We start from the raw sequence: 16106 nt of genomic DNA, 5'->3' as shown, positions 1-16106 counted from the left end.
AAACATAAACCATTGCTTGGTATCCTGATATGCAGGCGGAAATATAGGTTGAAAATTGTTTCATATAACAATGTTTAGATGTGTTGTTTGAAAAATTTTAAATCGCTGATTTAGCACGTAGGATATGAGACGTTTAAAATAGCAACGTGAATGTAGCAGCGGGACGATGTTTGACAGCCGGAACTCCGATGTAAAGCAGACGACGTGCGTTTCAGACCCGATCTTGATGTTGATTGGCCGATTGTTTCGTCTTTCAGTGCTGTCGACCAATCAGCAACCTTCCCACCATAATTAAATCGATATTTACTCGATTATTCGTGTGAGGACTATCTTTGTTTTAATACCAACCCTCCTTGTTCGACGGATTATATTTCATGCAGTGGGTACTCGTCTGCGACATTTGAGCGCTGCTTGCGTGCGTTGCGATGGAAAGAAATAAAGAAATCCTCATCGTATTTCTCGTTTTTATTGCCGATTACGTTCTGGGCGATGTTTATTACAATTTCGTTAATCGAGAAGACCCCTGCATCACGCTTTGCGACAAAACTTCCCTGTCATTTAGCGACGTGAGTAATTACGGTTTTATTCGTCTAAAAATTTGTTCAATGTTTATACATGCAACGCTAGACGACATACGGAGCGTACGTAAACATACTTGGCATTCCAATACCTGTTTATTAATTTTTTTGTATCCTGTGACAGACGAATCATGCCAAATCTTGCTGTCAACGAGGTTGTACTTTTTTCAATCTAGTCGATGTTCGTCATGGCTTGGAACCTGAAAGTTTAAATGGAACAAGAGATGCCTGCGAAGCTTGTGAGTTTCAATTTTGATTCTTATATTTTTAGTTGCTGTCATTTTATTTTTCTGGAAGGAATTACCAACTGATTTGACTACGCTATTGATTTCTACCATCTATGCACTTAGTTCTAATAATAAATAATGTTATCTCCTCGTTTTGATGATAAATTAGTCACCATTAATTCACAGCATGCATCGAGGCATATTCTACCCCTCAAGATCGCTACGCCTGCAATACAGGCTGCGAGTTTATGGCCAAGGAACGGGTATCTCAACTCGTCTCTCTCTTTTCTGTCGCTATTTACGTCGAAGAGGGACCTGATTCTAGTATCCTTCTAATGTCTCCTGACATGCCCGAAAGCGATATTCTCACCGATCCCGGACTGAGGAAAGAGCTTTTGCCTGGCTGGTGGGATTCGGAAGGATTCAAACTACCGCAAACTTACATCAAAACAGTCCCGATCGACTCAGGGGTGAGAAAAGATTGCAAGTCTACACAAAGAACACAAATAGATCAGTCCACAAATATTTCTTTATCTCAATATATAGTAGTGCAAGAAACAATTATGTTCCATGTAAGATGAAACAACAATTGTAAAATTCTAATCACAAGACAGAGTTACATTAATTTTTCAAGTTTAATTAGACCGACAATTATACACAGCCAATTGGCTAGTAAAATCTTCTCGCTTCTCTTATCTTATTTTGCGAACAAACTTGACTGATATGCATCTATTCTTACAGATTCTTATCATGAACAATAATTTTAGATCATAAGATTTTTTGCCTAACGATCTTAACGATACTCAATAAAGAAAAATCCAAGTCTTTGTTAGAAAATAACGAAGAAGATTTTATAACACAACATATTCTAATACTTTGGCCCTTAACACATGTACTTTTATGTTTCGTTGTCATTGTATTTTCTTAAAACTAATGACATCATTTCTAAAACAGGCTGTGGATTATGGCATTCCATCTGACTACTCTGGTGAAACCGAGCAATCAGCATCAATCCCAGGTTCCGATTGGCTGCAATGTGCTTCGCGACATACAGGGATGCCACAGTGGGTTTTAGCTGCATCGATGATAGCTGCTGCACTGTCCGCTCTCTGGCTTTGTTTGTCCGCTGACAAATCGAGCGACCTGCAGTCTGAAGAATTGATTAGTGAAAAGTCAAGCCCTTCCAATAAGTTGACAATACTTATATTGGACGAGGCACCTTTAAATAAGATTCCGCCACCCAAATACAGCGAGATTGATATGAATGGTAAATTCTAGATAGCTAACATATTATTTGTATTCCAATACTACATTTCAGATTTTTTTTTATTCTTTGCAGTTGAAAATATATGAAAGAGGCTTTGAATAGGAAAGCATGAATTTATTCGCAAGTTAAGGTACTTCATTTGTTACTAAAACATAGGCAGCGTGTTAATTTATTTCAAAGTTTGAAAAAGATGATAATTTATGTAAAACGAAAACAAAGATTAACATGTTATGAAGATTTTGGTAAGCTACAGTTTACTAAATGATAATGTTATGAGGTTTGGATGTTTTTCTTAGGATAAGCTAAAAGATTGAATGATTATTACATTTTTTCCTGCTCAGGTACGTTATTCTTTATATATTACATATTTGTCTTATCTTGATGGAAGCAGTCATGATCTGAAATAGAAACATTACGAATCAAATCAAAAAGTTGGAGAAAAATGGTGTATAAACTTTTAAATCATTTGACCAAATATTAAAAAATTCTCATTTGTGATGCGGAAGAAAAGCTTCCATATAATTCCTGCAAAAAGCTTTTTAAATTATACATTATCAAGACGTTGCGTTATTTTCAATAATCCTTTATATGCCAAAAGTTCACATTGTTGTAATTCAGAGTACGAAAGTCGCTCGTTGCCTCAGACTTTTTTACTTACCCATGGAAAAAAAGTTACTTCAACTGTGTTGAATTTTTGGAATTCAAATTCAAAAACGATTTATCTGATAGTGATGCCCAATTCATGATAATTTTCTCCCTACTGAGCGTATGAATTAATTCGCATAAATGAAAGTCTCGAAAATACTGTTATATAGAATTAAGATTCAAAAACAACTGAAACGTTTTTCGCTTCTGCGGGATAACGTTGGAATTGAACGTTTAATTTTAAAGAGGAAAGATGTACATTGAAACTGAAATTCGTAATTTTCCTATATAACTGTGATTCAAATTCCAAAGATGCACTGTCATATGTTTTCTGTGCATATGCAGTATCAATATTCGACCAATTCGAAGTTTGAATTTTCAATATTTTATAACCAATTACCTACCTATATTAGCTTGCTCAAATTAAGTTTGTGTTATATTCGTACCTATGGCGTACCTATAATATGCATGCATATGTAGAAATTGTGAATCCGTAATTCTTAATCATATCTGAAATACTCAAACAAAAGTTCGTGAAAATTCTAACATTAAACTTTGCAAGTAAAATGAAATACCGATACTACTCTGAGTTACCAAACAATCAATAATCCACCCAAGGTACAACGAAGATCACCACCTGAAATCTAATCAAATCTGAGTAATGAATTACGTAATGGCGAAATGTGGATTTATCAGAAATTTTTAGGCCTGTTGCCAAATACTTTTGAGGTATGCATAGCATATTTGCACACGAATACATATGTATAAGTATTTAAATATGTATATTATAAAATACTCTTAAGTCGAGAATAATTTTAAAAAATATATAAATATACGTATATAAAAAAAAATATATATTATAAAATAGTGGAAAATTTTCTCCTCTCACTAATCACAATATGGACCTTTGTGAAAAAGACATATCTCAGTAACTGAGACACGTCTCTTTCATTCAGACTCATTGCCAATCTTACGTAAGAGTAAACCAATGAAAACAAACAAATATTTAAGTTCAGACAGGTACATCATGTTTTGACTTTAGGTCAGTTAAATCTGATTCAGTTTAGTTGTGATGAGAAAAAGTACAGCCAAGCAAGCGCAGCTGCGTGTAGAGTCCTAATCAAAATTATGGTGGGGCAAAATATTTGTTTGGAAACCGATATTGATAAGGAGGCCTGAATTAGTATGAGACTGGTTCCCAGGAACGTCATACACCTATTTGTTTCACATTATTTGACGTACTTGACGATTAATTTCAATCACCCAGATAGCAAAATACCAATACACTCTATAAACAGTCATGCATACTTTGATTTAGATTTATAAAAACTCCACACACTCATCTATAAACACAATTATGCACTCGTCGTTATATAGAACTTTACTACCACTGTTAGTTGAGTACGTGCATTTAGACCTTGATTTTAACGTACTTATTATAAACCCAGTATTATAACACCGTACGGAAATTATTTGCGACAGAGGAAAAAAGTTTTTGAGAGGCCCTATCTAGACAGCTGCTATCCGGACAATTATATTTACTAAACTTTACATCTATTGTGTACGAGTATCAAAGAAATGGTCTGAATGCACTGCTTAAAACCAAGTTTAAAACCACATGAAGTGATAATTAATAGAAAAACATTTTATCACTAATATAAAACGATTAGAATTTTGTGTTGCGTGATGCAAATTTTATGCATATCCGCACGATAACTGTACAGAACTTTTATCTTTTCAATTACTTCCTTTTCCTGTTTTTCCTAAACTATCAATAATTGCTTGTCAAATGGAGGTTCACCTAATATTTTTAAGATTACGTAAGATTATGTAAGCAATAAATCGTCTGAAACAGTTCACAATTAATACGCTTTCCATAATCAAATAATATAATTCAAAATAGTGTTAATCAGTTTAGTGCGCTAGATTTTTGAGCAATGCAATCCTTTCTCTTCAAACACCTACTAACGTAAGCTTCTGTCAATGTCTTTAAAATCTTCAAGGTGATCCGAGTCTAAGAAAATCAGTGTTTAAGTTTTTTACCTGCATCTTATATATATTATAAATACTTTTTTTTTATCTGGCGCAGTCTCACGCGTTTTGATAACTGTCATGAATTATTCAAATTATTTACTAAGTAATCCTTAGCGCTACGGAACACCTTGAAAGTCTCAGTGTATGTGCTTTTCGGAAATATGCGATTATAATAATGTAACGTAACATTTTCTGCATTTATATTATAAAAATATTCATGAATAAGAATATTCTAATTTCTTTTTTCAGTAGGAAAACGGGTTACACTCGAGAACAGAAAATAAAACACCTATACGTGTATACGTTTTTGATCTCAACTATATCATTCGAGAAAAAATTTAGCTTACAAAACTCAAAATCTTGATTAAATTGACATACACAGTTTCTTAAATCTATCAAGTAATCTTGCCATATGTTTATAAACAGAATGGTTGATAGAAAATGATATTTTGTAGACTTAGAGAACTGTACGTTAGAATGAATCAAGACTGAGATGTTCTGATGGAATACAGTGCCAGACTTGACAGTAAAAAAGTTTTAAGTCATGTTATTACGCAAGATTGAAAATAAAGATAATAATGTGTCATTGAGGTACATAAATAGTATTTATTTCACCCAATTGGCGTTATTATAATGATAGACAAAGTTATTGTTTTAATGCAGCATATTCAGTTTTAAACATTATAGGTACGTTCAGTTGAAACTTATAAGAGTGAATTGACCTTACATTTTATTAAAAAATAGTGGTGAGAATTTTAACAATTCTCAGAACAAAGAGGCAAAATATTTACAAAGTTGCGGCTGCATTTATTTTTGCCCAACTATCTAAAAGTTACGAATGCAGTTTCCAATATATCGTGTGTTTTACGTGACTTATTACGTACTCAATTTTAACAAATGATGTTTCTCTTTTTTCAATACTGTGCATTCATTTTCGCGTCGAACACTTTAAAATGATTCAATAACAAAATAGATTTCTTTGTTATTTTTATGGAGGGAAAAAAGCTCAATAAAACAGGTGCAATCACTGCATACCGACCGCCTCAATTTTAAACCAATATAATACAAAGGACGAAATCTTAAAATTCCCTACGTTGAGCTTGAAGGTAGAGTACAGTATTCGCGAGCAAATGGTACATTGAGCAGTATTTTGACCAGTACGTCATTTTTGTACTGTTATGGAAGAAGGAAAAAAAATAGAAAATCAATAGGTATCACTGATGATTGTCAATTGAAGAATAATCTGATATTGTAGTTTTGGAATACACTATTCAAAATAATAATAACGAATATCCATGTGAAGCAGAGTTAAATAAAAAGAGTTAAATATTACGCAAATGGATTGATGTTCTATATTATAGCCAATACAATCTAGGGTCGTCTCTGCGTATTTGAAGTTTCAAAACGTGTCGATAAATCTTCAATGCCGGTCCCAGAAGTAAATCCATACTACTCAAAACGTCGGAACGCTTCATTAGCAATAGCGAATGACCATCTATGTCCTGAAATCGTAAAATCGTGAGTAATATGTCATTTTAGAAATTGCTAGATACCTGGAATAATCATAAGCGTAATTCGTCATACCTGCTGTCTAAAAACTTCAGCTTCCTTCGGAAAGAGTCTCGCAAAATATTGATAAACCTGTTCAGAAGTCCAGTCGGAAGCGTCCGGGATATTTGGGTCAATACCATCTCTGGGCCCATCGTCATCCATTTGATCGGAAGACCCCCTAGCAGGGGAAACTTGCGGACTTAAAACAGGGGGTAGTACAGATGGATGTGAAGGTGTTACTGGACGGCTTGTGTTGGAACTGAAGCTATGTGTATTATTTGTTTTACTGTGCTTTTGTGTGCAGTTGTTACAGTGCCACTTTGTCGTTGACTTAGTAACTGATATCCGAGGGGTGTGACACGAAGAATGATAAGCTTCGTCACAGGAATAACAAGTTATCAGCGGACCCTGTAAAATGAAAATTAAGTTATTGTCAAGACAGACTGGAACTCATTATTTAAAGACGGTAGTGAGAAGCAGTTCGCATTTCTTCCAATGTAACAACTTACAGCATCAGATGTTTCGCAGCAAACTGTGCAGCTCTTGCATCGTTCACATTGCCAACTACTGTCCAATTTGTGTATCAGTTCTTCTGGCGAGTAAATACAGCTGGGATGCGCTGGTGAAAAAAATTAATCATACATAAACTACCAGTTACTTGAAGTGATCTGCAAGTACAGATTAATCGAAGAGTTCCGTATACCTCTGACGGTACAATCTCGACACGCAACAAGCCTCTCTTGCTTCTGTTTTGCACAAAGACTGCAATGCCTGTGTGGACCCTCCTTTGCACTTGGTTTTACCGCTTCCTGAGAATCCTGTGATACGATCATTGCCGTTTTGTTCTGGGAACCAGATTGCCGCCCTCTTTTTCGCCTCACAAGATTATTGTCTGACGGATCAAAGACTTTCTTCGCTCTCTGCAGAAACAATGTAAAAAGATATTATAGACTCGCTATGGCCCGAGACTTAATTAGTGAGAGCAAAATGTTTTTGTGTAAACAATTGTGTTGATAAACTTGTTTGTTTTAGAAATGAAACCCAACGCTAAGAGATCAATAGAAATAAGAACACAATACTTTTGTCGTTCCAAAATACATCGCAGTAGGAATGCATATACTAATATTTTATTGAAAAATTCGATTAAGCCTTATTTTTCAGCTCAAATAACAATCAATTCTGAAATATATCAGCTTGCTTTGAACAGAGTACTTGTAGAAATATGAGGCTCCTGAAAATGATGAGAAAAGAGAACGATGAGCAGAAACAAATCAAATTCAAAGGTGTGAAAGTATCGTTAAACAGTATCACTGGGTTTACCTTTCGGCGAGCGCTTCGGAATCCACCAGTATTAGTGGACGACGGAGTTGGCGAAGGATTAGTGGAGCTTCTACCTGCATCCTCTTCGTCACGTTCCTCGCTGAGCTGTTCAGACTCATCTCTCTGCTCTGTTTCTTCCTTACGATCAGTACGATAGTCTTCGTAATTGATTTCAATTTCAACCGGTTCTTCACTCCTTACTTGAAGACGTTGTTTGCGTTCAGATTTCGACGCTTTTTTAAGGTTAGGCTGATGATTGTTACTCCTGTTCAAGGATTCTTCCTTATTATCGATGAAACGGGAACGCGATTTCGTGCTCGAATTATCCTTGTGAGAATTTTGCAAGGTTTGCTTAGTGCCAGTGACGATTTCGCAATACTCATCCTTTTTCAGCGAATCTTGTTTCGGACTCGCCTCGCCGGACGACTTCGGTGTATTTGACCTGGAATCCGTTACGGTCATGTCGTCGCATTCGGTAAAATCGTAGGCATTCACCACGGCCAAATTCTGGGATGTGTTTTTTTTTATACCGTTTTCCTGACGAGAGTTCTCCTGGTGAACGGACTCTTGCGTCATGTCAGGTGTTGCCACCAGGGAATAATTGCCGTTGTTCAACCTTGTCAAATTACCGCTCGCCACTTCTTTGCTCAAAAAGTCATCGACGACGCGTCGAGTCGTCGGACTTGTGCTTCCATTCATTAACTGCTCGATTAATCTGTCCGCCGGTACGCCCTGATCAAGGTAATCCGGTTCGGCCACAACCAACTCCGCCACGGCACCCGCAACCATTGACGAGTTCAATTTTTCTTTCACAAATCCCTCCGGTTTATTCTTGTAAAGTTGAAGCCTCGACCACTTAGAGGCATTACGGTAACTCGTGTTTCCCTTATAGTCTACTTGGATCACTTTCTCAGCTTCTATCAGCCGATGTAGATCCGCGATTGTATCACGCGCATCGACAGAACATTTGCGTAACAAGTAATTACAAATTCTATCTGCATCTGGCCGAGCTTTTCTACGCCGAAGTTGATCTATAGCTTCCAGTATTTGCTCCTCGTGTTTTATTTTTGATTCACCGCCGCGATGCTGCATCTTTCACTCTAGGCAATCACAAAAATAGTGAATTTTTATTTGAAAATTAATAAATTCGCACGGACCGCTTAACGATTTTTCTCTCTACTCTTTCACTAGTACTTCCTTCGTTCTGGTAGTTTGTACAATTGTCATGGGATTACCCGTCTACCTATTGCAATTTCGAGACACCTTTTCGATTCTTCTTCTTCCTCAAAGAAATCTGCATGACAGGATCCGATCGAACGACTCTGGCTCCGGGAATAAACTGCTAATTCTATGTAACGTATAAACACGACATAATAGACGCGAGGAGATATACGTGCACCTTGACTCACACCTAGCTTGGCAAGGATCTTCGTCACAATACGAAGCAATGCGGCCGATAGTCGGCTACTTCGGCTGTACGATGCACTGGATACACGGCAAGTAGCCGGGAAGAAGGGTGGGGGAGGGTTCGGAGAAATAAAACTGAATCGTGTGGACAGATATATTCTGCCGCGTTAAATATTCATTGTGAAATATTCACAGAAATGGGGGGTGTATAATCTTGTTGATGTTTACTTGAAACAAGGCAGCTGTTTTAACAATGAACGTATGCTAATCCCCAACAATGTTGCATTGAACGGTGTGTTCGATTTAGGAATCGAAACTTAGGTCGGAGGATGAGAAAGTAGATTATTAATAAGAGCTGCATTGGTTTAATTGAATGTCCGCGTACGTGCGGCTGCACTTTTCACAGAGAAACGTTGACATGAAGACATGCAACGATTACGTACACGGAGCTAAGGTAGGCAAACAACGTCGGGCGAACTGCGCCACGCGCAAAATTGCGCTTCGCCGAATACGATGCGATATAGACTGCGGTAATTAATACGAGTAAATGAAAGTGTATCGTAGTCAATTTCTTAGGCGAATAGACACGCGCACGCCGTTGTGTTGCCTATAAAACGGCAGTATGCCAACAAGGGTCCGAGGTTGGGTTGAATAAAATTGTCTCAAATGTCGATAAGCACAAAACGCGTTTCGACGCGCTCTTTCAGAGGCGCGCCGCGCCGTCTGGCCGCCTCGCCGGATGATCCCTCGAAAAGATTCGACTCCGGGAAACTGTGCCGCACTTATATTTCAACACTCTAACTTGTTCGATATTTTTCACAGAATCGTTTGCACGCTACAGTATTATTCTCCGTACACGATTAACAGCGATATTTTAATAATACTTTATCTCGCGGGCCGGGTGCGGCTACGAACATGGACGGGCCACGAAATACGGACACGCGGGCGGAGTTTTTGCGGGGTCGGTTTAGTGCCTTGGTGGTTCGCTAAGTGGCCACGAAAATGGCGTCTGCGCACGACCGCGTCGGCGTCCCAGTCTTAAGGCAAGCTCACATTCACTTTAATCGTCGTCGTTCACCCTCCATCGGCCAATAGAATATCTTCTTTACCCTACCGGCTTTTCGTCCTGTCTTTTGATTGAACACTCGAGGCGCGCAATGCGTGTTTCATCTCTTGTGATACGACCATGAGCCTTTATTTCAGAAGGTTCAGAAGTGAGACCACGACGGATGTTGTTTAAAAAAAAATTGCTCTGAATTACGCGCGGAATTACTATTCGTATATGCGTCGTTGAATTTTTTTTTTACTTATAGTATTGACGAAAATGAAGATGCTGGTGACCGGTCGTCTTGTTTTCAGACAGCCCGGAATCAACAGCATATATTATTGTAACTCGGAATCGATTTTGTCTACATCGCTCGATAAGTTTGCACCTGTTGTGTTTTTTCCGGACATTCATCGCGGCACGACGAGAGTCAAAAAGTTAATTACATACGCAGTTTTTTCATTGCTGCTGCGAAATTATGTTCAATAATTAGTAAATATTTTTTGTAGTAATAAACTCAGGGAAAACAAGAATATGTAGAGTTTATTCCTCATTGGTCGGCGGAATTTCGGATTTCCTTCGCTCGACTTTATCTTCAATGACTCATGTAGCAAACGATTCGTATGAGTTGTGTACTTGTATGCGATTCAGGATTCGATCATGCATTGAATGACAATGATAATAATAAAAGTTCAAAGGCAATGAATGATTCGTTAGTAAAAATATCACAAATACATTTTAATACGAAATAAGAATGAGGATAAATTCTGACTTTCGGTATAAAAATAATTTAAAATCATATTCTTACATGGTTGAATATTTCACATATACATTCTCATTGACAACCGCAATACTATTAATGGACTCTCAGGATATGGTGATCTTTGCAATTCGATATTTTTAGACAATTGTAACTACAACGGAGCTGCACTACTGGACTGTATTATATACTATCAAAGAATAAAAAATATTTGTATATAAAAAACATTTTTATAGAAGGAAACATTTTTGTAGAAGGAAACATTTTGATTACCCACAGTTCTCTTTATCTACTAACTTGCTGCCACTGTTACCCCGGCAAATCTTAGATATCTGAAAATACAGAAATATTCATTAAAATCTTTTAATAGAATAAACGGTCGTAATAAATATGGTTGCCACTCTTCAAGTGTCATTTGCATGAAAACACTTTGTTCTGCTTACCAGATTAAATGGTTTAAATTTAGTAGTCTGATTGTTCATAGTTTTCAAAGGACTCTTGAGTATTTGACTTTCACTCTTGCTATGGACAAATGGTGCCTTTTTTGGAGTATTTGACTTTACCAACGATTTCGTTGGAGAGCCAGAAATATCGAAGGTTTTAAGTGCCTCCTTAAAACTATCCTTCGAAAATTTGGCCAACGGTGAATATTTCGGAATGCTAGACAGAGTTGCATTGTGCCCCTGAGCCCCTTGAGAATTTCGTTTTTTTGGGGGAGACAGAGTTTTATTGTGTCTGTAGCTACGGAATAAAGATTTCACAACATTATAGATTTATCCACACAAAATATTGCGTAAATTACTACGTATTACAGGGACACCAAATTCAAAGACAGTTAAAATCCTGTCCTTACTTTTTGGGCGAACCCTTGGAACCGCTGCTGATACCGTGAGTTGGCAATGGTGAGACAGGGGAGATGTTGCAGGAGAATCTTGGTTTTGCCATGTTCTTCGAAACTTGCAATTTCATTTTGCCACTCCTGGATCCTCCACCATCTGGTGTGGAGGACGCTACAGGTTTATTCCTTGGCGATTTTTTAGCGATGCTTATTGGAATAATGGGATTCGGAGTGCTGCTGGTCCCGAAAGTGAAAGTAGGGGGTACATTGGAACTTGATTTAGGAGGGGTTCTTGGTATTGATATATGTCCCTTTGAACCCAATGACCCTGAAAATATAAGCAATTGTTTGAGCAAAAAATCTAATAAAAACCAATTATTTCTAGTTTTCTATTCTAAAATTCAATGGAAAATTCGAACCAATAAATTGATGGTGAAATTTTACCTCGCCTCTGCATATTTCCTACTGGAATTAAGGCTTTCAAGGGACCTTTTTTGCTAGCACTTTCTACGATGGATTTTTTTTTCAGTTTATATATGCCAGTAACTCCGATCACAGATGCTCTACCTTTGCCTAATTCTTGTCCAATGGATGAAGATTTTTCTATCGTACCTAGGTAAGATAAGAACACAGAGGGCATGTCATATTTTGTAGTATAAAACGTGGCAGTGAACATTGATTGAGAGGAAGTAATTTAAATTAGTCACCTGATTTGGGAAGTGCACTGCAAGATGATGCCCTCTTAGTACTGTCAGAATCCTTTTTCTCTTTTGCTTTTGACAGAACTGCTGTTGGCGTACTATTACGTTTAGGGCCGCTCAGCGACATGCTGCGTTTGTGTAAAACCGGAGGAGTGCATTGTGTCTATATTGAAAAACAAGTTCGATGCATTTTAAATGACTTACAAAAATTTTAACTTCAATGTGACTAATTCAACCTAGTAAATATTTTATTTCATTATGAATTTTACGAACCTTCATTGTTGAGTCTATACTTTTTTTACGCTCTGGTTTGATCTTATTAGTTTTGGTTTCAGATCGCTGAGTATTATGTTCTGGCCCAGCTGTTGTTTTTTTTTGCGACAGAGCCTCAGTATTAGCCTCCTTTGGTGTGTCTCGATTTTTGGATTTCGTCGTTTGGCAATTCTCAAAATTCAATTGATTTGTGGCTAAGTTCAAAACTTTCCGTAAATTTGTGAGAAGTGAAAGTGGAGAAGACTCGTTGTTGCGTCCACCCAATATTTTACTAAGATTTGTAATCAGCTCCAACGCTTCTGCTTGATCAACCTGCACTTCTTTCTGCTCATTTTCCACTGTATTAGAACTATTAAACTTTTCAGACAAGTTTGCCGTGTTTTCCTCAGTAGATGGTGAAAAATCGGGTATTACAGACTTTTCAATTTTGTTTATTTCCTTTTTATCATTTAAGTTCATCTCCAAGCTTACATCATTTTGTATTTTAAGAACTTTCATACTATTCGACATTCCAGCAAGATCGTTATCCTCATGACTCTTTTCCAAATTTTCATGTCTTATATTTTCGATGGAACTCAATTTTGACAAACATCTCTTCGGACTCTTGCTTAAGTTATTGGTTCCCTGCATGCAGGTGGCCAACAACTGAGCATTGCTTTCACAGTTAATACCCAAGACTTTCTCTAAATTTTCAAGTAATGTTATTGCCTCAGGATTATTTTCTCGATGAACTATCTTTTCAAGATCCAAAAGTAATGTCGCAGCCATTACTTTATTCGTGGTATGGTCTTGGTCAATAAATTCACTTTCTAAATCTTTGAATCCTTGACAAATTACTGAGTCAGATGGTTTGCTGCTTGCAATCTCTGTCGGGTTTCCGTTTTGGTCTGAGTTTGCGCTAGTTTCACCTTTTGCAGGAGATACAGGCAGTTCAATTAAATTATCAACTACAATTTCATCATCTGAAGCAGGCAGGAAATCAAAGTTCCATTGTGAGGTTGACAGTAAATCGTCAGAGCTGTTGAATGCTTTAGGTATAAAAATAGAAACATTATTATATATTAAACCTTATTGTAAATATTAAGGAAATTAAATTCTTTAGTCAAATTACTTACAGCAGGAACTGAATTGTTCTGCCGCTTCGGCGAAGGTTCGAGAAAGTAATTTTGCATCCTGCAACACTATCGGATCGACTTTGTTGTTATTCTCCTAAGTAAAACAGTTAATACATCATTAGGCTGAAGCATAAATTTTCGAATTTCGATAGTGATAATTTTCGAACCTTATTTTAAAAATGATCCGATGTGATTAATAAATTAATCAATGATACACCAGTGTACTAAGTCTGATAACTACATTAACACCAATGCAGAAATGACGCTGAAACTAGCCGGTGATATCCAGCAGGTGATATGTCTGGTAGAATTTCAGGGAGTGAGCAAATGATAAAATATCAAGGAATATATTCGAAAGAGTTTCCCAAATAATCTTGTCAAGTTTCATTGCTTGGTCACCCCTTTGAACCTTTCCACCTATGTTATCTGCTAGTTTCAGCGTCATACTGCAGAAAATAAATTTCAGTTTAAACTTACAATAAAAACAGAATCTAAAGAATGATTCGACACAGAGGTCGCATTGTAGCTATCACAATCAATATCTATCAATTTAGATTCTTTTTGTACATCATTCTCCTGGCAGTTTTCCATTTTGGTATTATCAGAACAAACTTCATCAAGCTGTAGAAAATTCTTGACCTTGTGATTCGGGCTGTACAGAGGCAACTCTCCGATGTTAGTGACTGATTGTAGTTTCACTTTTTCAAGTCTGAGAGCTAAGTCTGACATTCGAACAGAAGTTTTCAACGGAGTTTTCATCAAGTAATCTCCAGGTCTAGTCGTTCTTGAGACATTTGACAAATTGAGACTAGATTTAGCTGAGGAAATGCTCTTGAGCACTTTTGACGACTCACTGTCCAACATAAAAGCCTTGTTGTTGGTGCCGTCGGAGTTCATGGAAGACAGAGAACCATAAGAGTAGTAACTCGGTCTGGGGGTACCAGAAATTTTCGAAATATCAAGCAAGTCTGAAACGGTATTGCTGCCAATATCAATGAATCCATTATTCATGAAGTCGGTGTAACGGGAGGATGCATTTGATACCGATAAAATCGGAGGATTACTTGGGATATTTCTGGTCCTGTTGGTATCAGCTGTAGATTTGGACCTAGGCCGAAATGTGGTTTCCTCTTTGTCAGGAGACATGAGCAGAGGCTTGTTACCCTGTGACAAAGATCTTCTGTGCATAGAAGACTTGACTAACAAGTTTTCGAGATCTGTAGGATTTTGACAATGGTCAGAGAAGCCAGAATCTTTGACATCGAGGATTCCCTTTGCATTGTTCTCTACTAAATTTTCTTTGACTTCGGAGAGACTGTCATTCATTGCGGACTGATTCAGTAGGGAGGAATTCTCTGGGGATGGCGGCATCAAAGTGACGATTGGAGTGGGGAAGCTGTTAACGTTTTTGAAAGGTGATTTCGGCATCAAAGAATCTGAGCAATTATCCTGCAGCAAATTCGTGTTGTTTAAATCACTAATAATGCTCTGATTCCCACTTAAATTCCAGGACAATTTTTGAACATGATTAAGATGTTTGTTTAGGATTTCACCCATCAAAGGTTCATCCAGGGTTCTGTTTACCTTTAACACATCGGAATGTCTTCTGCACTTTGGCGAGAAATCCTCTCGATGCTTACTCCTTTTTGCCAACTTTTGGCTGCTCTGATTGTTCGATTGCAGCGCCTTTTGCAAGATAACTTCGAATGGGTCATCCTTTTTGGCCATGTAATCTGCGGTCTCTTTGTACACTTTGTCGAACGGATTGTTCTCAAGGCTCGAACGTTTTCCATGACGAACAAACTCGACGATGTTCAGTTTCTTATTGTCGTTATTGTCGGCGACAATCGTTGGTCCGGGTATCAGAGGAGATGGGAGTCTTGAGCAAACCGAATTACGAGGGTCTGGGCTGTTTAAATCAATCAAATCACACATGACGGTTCGATCGTGACGTCAGCTTAAGTATATTAATAAATTCAGAACGATTTCGCTTTATTCAAAATAAGGAGAGCCAACTCGCCGAGTGAGTTTCGCCCGTTAAAATGGGCACGAAACATTAGCCTGAAACAAGATATTTTGTTTTTTCAGATTAGAAATACAAGTGTGGAAAGTGTGGAGCATCTTTTGTTCGTCATTGGAACCCAGGCTTACCTTTTAAAACAATGATTTGAAATGTACAACAATAACAGAAAAACATTCACCCACATCCAAACATAATTTTTCGACTCTCACGACACGAATCTCATTTTACGGTTAGACAGCATTTTCAAATAAGTTTTTACCAACGACATCTGACGTGCGTGAAGGGAGTCATAAATCTCAATGGTACCTACCCACAGCGAAAT

The 16106-nt window shown here is 37.4% G+C and overlaps 3 protein-coding genes across 5 annotated transcripts; 1 reads left to right on the top strand and 2 right to left on the bottom strand.

Annotated features, from left to right (window-relative positions):
• The first annotated feature begins 307 nt into the window (after positions 1 to 307).
• On the top strand, positions 308 to 6083 carry LOC124217053 (transmembrane protein 59-like). Its single transcript, XM_046622298.2, has 5 exons — positions 308 to 566; positions 703 to 817; positions 992 to 1275; positions 1760 to 2072; positions 2145 to 6083. Exons 1-5 carry the CDS (start codon positions 426 to 428, stop codon positions 2156 to 2158), a joined length of 867 nt encoding a protein of 288 aa, XP_046478254.1. The 5' UTR covers positions 308 to 425; the 3' UTR covers positions 2159 to 6083.
• Lint-O (L(3)mbt interactor in ovarian somatic cells) lies at positions 2415 to 9981 on the bottom strand. 3 transcript variants are annotated; one of them, XM_046622285.2, is made up of 6 exons: positions 8866 to 9981; positions 7623 to 8722; positions 7006 to 7222; positions 6812 to 6921; positions 6336 to 6710; positions 2415 to 6253 (listed from the first exon to the last, which is right to left on the bottom strand). In XM_046622285.2, exons 2-6 carry the CDS (start codon positions 8712 to 8714, stop codon positions 6107 to 6109), a joined length of 1941 nt encoding a protein of 646 aa, XP_046478241.1. In that variant the 5' UTR covers positions 8715 to 8722; positions 8866 to 9981; the 3' UTR covers positions 2415 to 6106. The 3 variants fall into 3 exon arrangements, with proteins under 3 accessions (XP_046478241.1, XP_068991414.1, XP_046478242.1); XM_069135313.1 differs by having other exon boundaries at positions 8886 to 9981; XM_046622286.2 differs by having other exon boundaries at positions 9032 to 9981.
• An 841-nt stretch (positions 9982 to 10822) lies between these two features.
• LOC124217045 (uncharacterized protein PF3D7_1120600) lies at positions 10823 to 16063 on the bottom strand. Its single transcript, XM_046622284.2, has 9 exons — positions 15913 to 16063; positions 14239 to 15822; positions 13762 to 13855; positions 12647 to 13674; positions 12380 to 12536; positions 12117 to 12284; positions 11688 to 12000; positions 11278 to 11575; positions 10823 to 11166 (listed from the first exon to the last, which is right to left on the bottom strand). The coding sequence occupies exons 2-9, from the start codon at positions 15694 to 15696 to the stop codon at positions 11104 to 11106; spliced, it is 3579 nt and encodes a 1192-aa protein (XP_046478240.1). The 5' UTR covers positions 15697 to 15822; positions 15913 to 16063; the 3' UTR covers positions 10823 to 11103.
• Positions 16064 to 16106: the final 43 nt, after the last annotated feature.

The sequence above is a fragment of the Neodiprion pinetum genome, chromosome 4, assembly GCF_021155775.2.
Source record: "Neodiprion pinetum isolate iyNeoPine1 chromosome 4, iyNeoPine1.2, whole genome shotgun sequence".
In the NCBI taxonomy this organism is placed as follows: domain Eukaryota; kingdom Metazoa; phylum Arthropoda; class Insecta; order Hymenoptera; family Diprionidae; genus Neodiprion; species Neodiprion pinetum.
Note: the sequence above shows the minus strand (reverse complement) of the source record. Positions and strands in the feature narration are given on the sequence as shown.

Coding starts and splice junctions, on each gene's coding strand:
- Lint-O (XM_046622285.2), bottom strand. CDS start 8,714: ATGCAGCATCGCGGCGGTGAATCAAAAATAAAACACGAGGAGCAAATA. Junction 6,711..6,811: donor GCTGCGAAACATCTGATGCT/GTAAGTTGTTAC, acceptor TTCATTTTACAG/GGTCCGCTGATAACTTGTTA. Junction 6,254..6,335: donor CTGAAGTTTTTAGACAGCAG/GTATGACGAATT, acceptor TTACGATTTCAG/GACATAGATGGTCATTCGCT.
- LOC124217053 (XM_046622298.2), top strand. CDS start 426: ATGGAAAGAAATAAAGAAATCCTCATCGTATTTCTCGTTTTTATTGCC. Junction 818..991: donor AAGAGATGCCTGCGAAGCTT/GTGAGTTTCAAT, acceptor ATTAATTCACAG/CATGCATCGAGGCATATTCT. Junction 1,276..1,759: donor CAGTCCCGATCGACTCAGGG/GTGAGAAAAGAT, acceptor TTTCTAAAACAG/GCTGTGGATTATGGCATTCC.
- LOC124217045 (XM_046622284.2), bottom strand. CDS start 15,696: ATGTGTGATTTGATTGATTTAAACAGCCCAGACCCTCGTAATTCGGTT. Junction 13,675..13,761: donor AGAACAATTCAGTTCCTGCT/GTAAGTAATTTG, acceptor TTATACCTAAAG/CATTCAACAGCTCTGACGAT. Junction 11,167..11,277: donor AATTTAAACCATTTAATCTG/GTAAGCAGAACA, acceptor CTGTATTTTCAG/ATATCTAAGATTTGCCGGGG.